General features: G+C 44.0%; 1 protein-coding gene across 1 annotated transcript; it reads right to left on the minus strand.

Annotated features, from left to right (window-relative positions):
• Positions 1-3,558: 3,558 nt before the first annotated feature.
• Positions 3,559-8,362, minus strand: MTLN (mitoregulin). The gene is made up of 2 exons (XM_038397521.2): positions 8,100-8,362; positions 3,559-3,943 (listed from the first exon to the last, which is right to left on the minus strand). Exon 1 carries the CDS (start codon positions 8,285-8,287, stop codon positions 8,105-8,107), a length of 183 nt encoding a protein of 60 aa, XP_038253449.1. The 5' UTR covers positions 8,288-8,362; the 3' UTR covers positions 3,559-3,943; positions 8,100-8,104.
• Between the last annotated feature and the right edge of the window lie 497 nt (positions 8,363-8,859).

The following is an 8,859-nucleotide window of genomic DNA, read 5'->3' on the forward strand; positions in this document are numbered from 1 at the left end:
GGTGAGCAGTGCATGCTGGGGCTTGTAGTCTGCGCTGGCCTCGCTCTCTGCCTGGGCGCTCTGCGTCCAGGTTCGTGAGAGGCTTGGAGTTGCAAGCAGTGGGTGCTGCTGATTTCACCGCCTAGGCGGCTGTGGATGCGCACACGCAAAATATTCCCCCTGATAACTGAAGGGTCAAGGGCAGCAAAGAAAGATGCTGCTTGAGCATGTCTAGGGACGGTCGCTGAATAATGATTGTCGTTCCCCACAACCGTGACCATTTAAATAGCTATACCTTTCAAAACACGCCCAGAAATAAACATCTACATGATCCAACCAAATTATACAAAATAAAAAATAAATTCTACCAAACTTGTTTTTTCTTATTGCCCTAGCACTTAAGAGCTCCACTCATGGAGCGGCCCGGCAGGCTACAAAATGCGTCTGCGCAGCACGGCCGTGTTGCAGGCAGAAATTCTCCCCATGCACCTGCTGGAGTTCTTCTCTCTCCCCCCCACTGAGCCATGGAAGAAGCAATTTAATGTTCTTTATAGCCTTTTCACTAATTTCAATTAATTTCATTAATTTGACATATTCAGAAGATTTTTTTTCTAGCAGGTGATCTACGAGACTGTTTCCCTCTGAACTCTCAACCAGTGGTTCTCAAACTTCTTTTTTTCCATGGACCACTTGAAAGGGTCTTGGCGGAAATAGGGTGACCAGATAGAACGTGTGAAACATCGGGATAGGGATGGGGGGGGAAGTAATAGGAGCCTATATAAGAAAAAGCCCCAAATATCGGGACTGTCCCTATAAAAATCGGGACACCCTGGTCACCCTAGGGGGACAACTTAATAATCTTTCCAAATGTTGTTTGCACTGTTAGCTAACTCTTGTAAAGTGCTTTGGATAAAAGCGCTATATAAAAAAAACCCCTTAATAAACTTTTTTTGTTCTACAAATAAAAGCACACAACTCATATTTTAATATCAGTAGCCTTACCTTTCTATTGCAATGGATGTGCCCTCTCTCCCCTGCCGTGGCAGCCCCCGAGCTGGGGCTAGGAAGGAGGGGGGTCTCTCCCCCGCCACAGCAGCCACAGAACTGAAGCTGGGAAGGAGGCAGCTGCAGCCCTGGAGCTGGGGAAAGTCGCCTCTTTCTCTGGCCGCAATAGCCCTGCACATCCCACATTCCCCCCTCCCACCTATTCTCCCCAAGGTCACCACCTCACCTTACATGTGCATCTTCTCCAGGGTCCAAGCATCTAATTAGTAGAGCTACGCTTGCACAGCTCCACTAATTAGGTGGATGGCCCTTCATTCTCTTGTGTGCAGCCGCCCAGGTACGCAACTTAGAGGGAACTATCTGCGGATCACCTGAATGGAGCTCACGGATCACAGTTTGAGAACTTCTGCTCTAAACAGCTCATGCACTTGCATATTTGCTGTTTAATCGTTTTCAAAGTACTAGATAAGGAAATACAGCAGAGATGTATACAGAATTAATAGTGTTGTCAAGTTACAACATGTCCTTAAGTGGGAGGAGATCAAACTATGATGTGCACTTTCCACATGAGGGTTTACTGTTTTTATTTATTTTAATGATTTTTTAAAAACACTTTTAGGGTTATTGACAAGGCGAAAGAAAAAACTCCTTTGTAATCGTATTCAAATGAGTATTTACACTGATATATGCAACACCGGATTTAGAAAAACTATGCTGATGTATCCAAAGAATTATTCAAGCCACTATACAGAAATCCCAAATTGTCATGTCTACCATATCCCTTTTTTTCCTTCCTTTTTACCTTTTCCAGAAATAAATACTACATACACATTAAAAACATAACAAATAATCCAGTGCAAAAAAAAATTAAAGCACCCAAGATTTTTTAATAAATATAACTATATTTTAACATATCAGTGAGTGCAGAGTTTGAGCTAGCACATGAACCACGTCTTCCAATGAATGATATTAAAATACCTGATCTCAGCTCCATTTGGCACAGGATACCCACAAGTGTATGCCGTATCACCACTAAATCAGCCTGATACAGCATTACACAGAAAACTTCTGTAACCAAGTTACATCTCAGCTATAAAGGACACGAGATTTCCAACTTGGGAAAGTCAACATTTCAAGATTCTGAATGGCATTGTAACACAGGAGCTGGGTTCTTTTGTTGACCCACTATGTTAGAAGGCATTGGAACTCTGATGGGAGATATTAGTTAAAAACTTCTTCATTCACTGTGACAAGTGCACCTCATGAACTATTTCTGGGTACAAGTGAAGTGAGAGTGCCCCCTGAACAGAGGAGTCTAAGCCAGTGTTTCCCAAATGGTGGGTCTCAGGAAGATTCTAGATGGCTCACCCGTATGTAGGACCAGGTGTACTCATCACTGGGCCTTGAACTAGGCAAACGTACACTTTACCAGCCAGGTGCAGAGAGGAGGGGATTGGAGAGCGAGGCTATCCCACACTCACCCCACAGTGGTGGCTTCTGTCCTGCGGGGCTGGTCCTGGCTCCCCAGTCTGGGGATTGCAACCAGACACATGGGGTCGCAGAGCCACTCAGGTTTAACCTGGCCGCCCTCCAAACCCGAGTGGTGCTGTGACACTGTGAATTAGGTCATAACACCTGGAGCAGAAAGCTAGGCCTAGTGCAGCAGAACAAGAGGCAACTCAATGGGGTAAGTGCAGGGTGGGCCTGCTCTCCAACCTCCTTGCCCCCAACTTCCCCTCTGAACTGGGCCAGGATACAGATTGCAGCACAAGGGCAGAGGGTGCATTTATGTAAGGGTGGGTTGCAAAAAGAAGTCAAAATGCAGTTGATGGGTCACTTTAGTAAACTGTTTGGGAATCACTGGTCTAAGTCTTGCCAGTCCTAAGAGAAAAATCCTAAGAACCGCCAAGCTTGGGGAGAAGGCATGGGCAAGAGTCTGGTTTGTTTTTTTGTTTTTTTTTTGCATTAGCCTATTAATAAAGTCAAAGCTAAGGGCAGGGGATGAATTCTGAACCTATATAGCCTTTAACTATTCTGGCACAATGTGGGATTGACATCTACTTATAAACATAAAAGGAGAACAAGACAGAAATATTTTAAAAATGCAGTGATTAGGAGATTCTTTTTGGAGGGGAAAGCTGTGCACATATGCATGGAAGTAACAGAAAGATAGGGATAGCTGACATATGTAGCATGAGGCCCAGCCAAAATTAATCAAAAGAAGTCCCAAGGATTTTAATTCATGATGTCCAGCATTTTTGCTGGAAGTGACGATGTGGAGTAGTAAGTATAAAGGGCTGATGTATTCTTAATTAGAGAATTCTATGTCTAGATCTCTTACCAACTCCATGAGTACTTTTGCTGAATTTCAGACAAGAACCCCAGCATTACTGATTTAATACATGAATTTATCTTATCACTGTATGCTAGTATGCTTTTGCCTTAATCTGTTTGACCGACTCTTTTGGGTTGTATACTTTCAAAGATCTAAAACGTTTAACATCAGAATCTTTACGTGTTTTCACTCCCCACTTAACAGATACTTTATTACAAATTACTAGTAAGTAACTTAAATTATATCATTTTTAGTTTAATTTATTAAAATATAAGGGTCAAATGTAGCTCAGGATGAGCCTTAAGAGTCACAAAGCAAAACAGACACAAAAAACCCTTAAAACATAATGTGACAGGTTTGCACAGTCATAATACATATGAATTAATTTATCTCACCCCATAACATTTTGGTAGATAGGTTATTCTGATACATCTGAAGATAATTTTTGCTGATTTCCGTTTGGGCAAATGAGATTGTATGATACCACAGATGCCTTCTTTTTTAGAATACGGTTGCTTATCAAAGCATTTGTTTTAAAAGTCCATCTTTTAAACTGTGTTTAGATACCAATGCAGCTGGAGTCCAATTATTTTCATTCAGTTGTCAGCTTTCATCTGTATAAGGCTGTTAAAAGAAAGTGAAATAAATTACAAATTGCACATAATTTCAAGTTTTTTTTTAATTTAAATTGCAAAGGCAGTCAAAACAATGTTCAGTCAGATCAAAAATAAAAGAAGAAAATCAGAAGTAAGAGAGATACTAAAAGGCGATGGACAGAACATTGAGTAACCAAAGGGAACGGGACAGAAACAATATTTTATGTCAAAAATATTAAAGTAGAAACACTTAATTAAAAATGTACCCAAAATCATTGGTGTTCCCTCAAAATTTCGTTAACAAAAAAATTCCATTATTGGACATTTCTGGTGTGAACAAAAATGTTTCCAGATATGTACCAATACAAGCCCATTGTCCCTAACAGCTACATCTCCTCAGTGTATGCTCACAATCAGAAACCAACATTTATGCAAGAGCAAAGGTAAATCAATCGATTTACAGCACCATTACAATATTTCAGTTACTAAGAGACAAGTTTGTGAAAATTAAGTTTAGTATATGGTAGTTAAACAGTAAGTCTCAATGCTGTTAGCACTTTAACTGAGTATTTCCAGATTGTCATTTAGATTTATGGACTACAATACAGCAACCTTGACAGTTAGGAATTTAGAGTGGGCTGTAATAAACTATGTTGTAATAATCTAGAATATATGATCTATTTACATTTAATATCTGACTGAGAAAATTTCACTACATTTTGAAGCAGAGGAAAGTCAAAGACAGACAAGACTGGGATATATACAGGAGTGCCAGCAGTGCATTCCCACGTCAGGCCACATGGAAACTTGAAAATGGGAGCTCTGTTGCATTTCAAACCCTTGCTGAGAGAAGCAGCTCTGATTTTTCAAATGGTCCCATCTCAGGAGCATCTTTGTCCAAATACCAACCCTCCCCTTTCCACCACTCTACCCCTGCCCCACACAAAAGCGTATCCCCTATCAGAGGTTCACACAGTTTCAAATACTGGTTTAAGTTTTTTGGGGGAGGGAGAGAGGTAGATGTATCTATTTTTAAAATCAGGCTCCCAACAGAAAACTAGCCTGAACTAGACAGTAACTGAGGTGAGATACAATAATCTCTCTGTATTCAGTAATACAAAACAAAAACCCACAATGCCCTCCCGTATGCAAAGATCAAGAAAAGCAAGTTTTATATATGGGAGAAGCGTAGGGTTGGAGGGAAACAATCCTTCTTCCCCCAAGGAGGCTGAAATTGATTAATTATTCCTGGTTCCTCTTACATGGTACCAGTTCCTTACCATATGGTTACGTAGTTCCTTATTCAAAGGTCAAAATTACCTTAAAAATATATCAATGAAGATTACATTTTTAGAAATGCCATCAAGTTAGCATGATTGGGTGTGACAAAAAATTCCTAATTACTTCATTATTTATGAATTAAATAATTAAAGCACTGGGTTTTGACTGGCTGTACGTGACAAAATCAGTCTCAAATCACCCGACGTGACTCATCCCTGCTGCCATTGGACTGTTTTGAAGTAGTTGGGACATGCAACTCGTCAACCTGACGCTTAGTTTCTGGACAGTATGCTCTGAGACATCATGCCCTCACTCCACTTCCATAGTGTACTTATGGCTTAAATAAGGAACTGGGTTTTTAATTGACTGTATATGACAAAATGTGTCTCCGGTCACCCCAAGAGATACATCCCTGCGACTGTTAGACTGTTGTGAAGGAGCAGAAACATGCCATTCCCTACCCAAAAAGTTGTTCTTCTGCAATATGCTTCCTCATAACATTTCCCCCTTCCACTTCCATACTGCAAATAGGGCTTGAGTAAGGAACTGTATGTGACAGATAAGTCTCAGGTCTTGTGATAACAGAACCTACAAGTTTACCTTTATTGTTAGCTCAACTGTGAGAAGTTAGTGAAAATTCATAAGATCTCACAATAATCTATAACAATAAATATTGATGGGAAAAGATGCCTAAAGGAGACAACAATTAAATTAGTCCAAAGAAAGCCTAATAATATAATTCAAGGACTGTGTTAAGATCATTCCTGGTAAACAAAAACCACGTGGAACCAGAAATCAGTGGACCAAAATTTGTATGTCAAAAATTAGACCTAACTGGTGAACAAAACAATGAGGGAATGGGCTATTAGGGGGTGATAAAAAAAAAAAAAGAAAAGAAAAAAGTTTCTTGATTTCTCCAAAGTAACAGCTGTCTGCCAACTACCACTGCCACAAGCTTTACTATCATAGCTGCCACTCCCACCATCTCCTGGGATTCTACTATAACACTTTTCAGAGTAGCAGCCGTGCTAGTCTGTATTCGCAAAAAGAAAAGGAGTACTTGTGGCACCTTAGAGACTAACAAATTTATTAGAGCATAAGCTTTCGTGAGCTACAGCTGTAGCTCACGAAAGCTTATGCTCTAATAAATTTGTTAGTCGCTAAGGTGCCACAAGTACTCCTTTTCTTTTTACTATAACACTGTTAGGGCCTTCATCATCCTGATCCTGAGATATGTCTTGACCAGACTGAGACAGAAAGTGGGACTGAGATCACATTGCCAAAGGCATTGGCTCTGGCTAAATCCCAAAACATCAACTGGAAGACTGTCTCCCCTCCCACATGTCCTTTTCCTTCCCCACCTTATTTCTTCTCTTTTTCCTGTTCCTCTCTTTTTCCTTCTGTCTAATAAGAGCTTGGCTTAGCCACCTAAGACTATGTACAGTAGAACCTCAGAGTTACGAACACACCTCATTTGGAACCAGAAATACGCAATCAGGCAACAGTAGAGAGACACACAAAAAAGCAAATACAGTACAGTACTGTGCTGAACATAAATTATTTAAAAAAAAGGGAAAGTTATTAAAAAAAATTTGACAAGATCAGGAAACTTTCTGTACTTGTTTCATTTAAATTAAGATGGTTAAAAGCAGCATTTTTCTTCTGCATAGTAGCTTCAAAGCTGTATAAAGTGAATGTTTCGTTGTAAACTTCTGAAAGAACAACCATAAGGTCTTGTTCAGAGTTATGAACATTTCAGAATTACAAACAACCTCCATTCCCAAGGTGTTCCTAATGCTGAGGTTTTACTGTATTTTGCCACACTGTTGTAAGCCTGGTACCAGAAAGAGGCAGCTAAAAGCAATCAATGCCTTCACCCCAACACCCATACACCTTTGCTAGGGTCTCGGAGTGGCTGGTAATTGTGATCAGCCCCTTCTTCAAGAAAAAATCCGAGACGTTTAAAAACAAAATCTTTATATGACAAATTGTGAGTGTTTATAGATAGTAAATTATTATTATTAGGAAATGAGAACAAGAGGACTGTCTCAAGGAAACTGGCTCCCGAAGAAGGGGGCTTTGACACTGAGGGACCAACAGAAATACGGGATTCAGCTACACTGCGAAGAAAACCATGCAACAGCGAGTCTCGGAGTCCGGGGCCACTGACTTGGGATCACGCTACAGGGCTGCAAAGAACGGTGTACCAGAGTAGCAGCCGTGTTAGTCTGTATTCGCAAAAAGAAAAGGAGGACCCGTGGCACCTTAGAGACTAACCCATTTATTAGAGCATAAGCTTTCGTGAGCTACAGCTCGCTTCATCGGATGCATTCGGTGGAAAAAACAATCTCTCCTCTGTTTTTTCCACCAAATGCATCCGATGAAGTGAGCTGTAGCTCACGAAAGCTTATGCTCTAATAAATGGGTTAGTCTCTAAGGTGCCACGCGTCCTCCTTTTCTTTTTAAAGAACGGTGTAGGCATTCAGCGCCGGCTCGGAAAGCCCGAGGGGGGGGGGCGTCTCGGCGCTGGAGCAGGAACCTCTCCGGGGTTATTTTTAGCCCTATACAAGCCCTAGCGAGTGGATCCCAAAGCCGAGACTATTGGGTTTGGTTTGTTTTTAGTTTGCCCTGCAGATGTGCCCTCAGTGTCCCGATCTGCGCACACTGACACAAGCGCTTCCCTTTGCTTTACACTGAGCTGGGGGGGGGGGGGGGGGTGTTGCCCCACCCGTCAGAGGCTGGCCGCGTCTACACTAGAGAGAGCCGCATTCGGATCGTGTTAACACACACACACCCCCCCCTCCGCCGCAGGCTCGGTCTGTGACACGGACCGATCACCCCCGGGGCCAGCCCGCGGCCGCCCAAGGTCACGGCCCCCCCCGCCGCCGCCGCCGCCGCCGCACCCCGCTCAGGCCACGTCCAGCTTCTTCTGCGCGGCCTCCAGCAGAGCCTGCAGCCGCCGCTTCCTCCAGGCCAGGAAGCGCCTGCGCACGCGGTGGGCCTGCCAGCCCACCAGCACCCCCGCGGCGAAGGCCAGCGCCAGCGCCAGCTGCACCGGCCGCTCCCGCAGCGCCTCCGAGCCCGCCGCCATGCTCCGACGGCGGCCCCGCGCGCCCAAACTGCCGCGGCGCGCGCCCCGCGCCCCTCCGGGGCCTGGGCACGCGCCGGCCTGCCGGGTCCCGCGCGCCGCCACGTGGCAGGCGTGGCTCGTGCACGCCATCCGCCCGGACGGTCCTGTGCAGCCGGCCCCAAGCTCTGGCCGAGGTGGCTCGTGTGCGTGGTGGGGCGGTGGGTCACAGCCAAGCAAGCACCGCAGGCCGGTTGGGATCTGGCCGCTGCTGGGGCTTTGGCTGTGTGGGAGAGGATGCCCTTTTGGGCGGGGGAAGGGACTTGGAAATCTGGGGCTGTGGGGGTTTGTCTTGAATGTCTTGCTGCCCACCCTTCCTTTCCTTGGGAGCAACTGCGCCCTGCTGCTATGCCCTTGCAGAGCAAGGGAGCAAGTTACCGTTCTTAGTGCTGTTGTATCAGGCTCTCCGCAAATTCAGGCAGACACCACTGCATCAGTTCCACCGGAGTCACGTTTTCAGACATGGGAGCTGGAAAGATAATTTTTTAAAAACAAAATGTTTGTTTCATCCCTGTTTTCAAACCGAAAATGCAGAC

Source organism: Dermochelys coriacea, chromosome 3 (genome assembly GCF_009764565.3).
Source record: "Dermochelys coriacea isolate rDerCor1 chromosome 3, rDerCor1.pri.v4, whole genome shotgun sequence".
Lineage (NCBI taxonomy): Eukaryota > Metazoa > Chordata > Testudines > Dermochelyidae > Dermochelys > Dermochelys coriacea.

What these genes read in the sequence shown, in the direction of transcription:
- MTLN (XM_038397521.2), bottom strand. Translation starts at nt 8,287, where the DNA reads ATGGCGGCGGGCTCGGAGGCGCTGCGGGAGCGGCCGGTGCAGCTGGCG.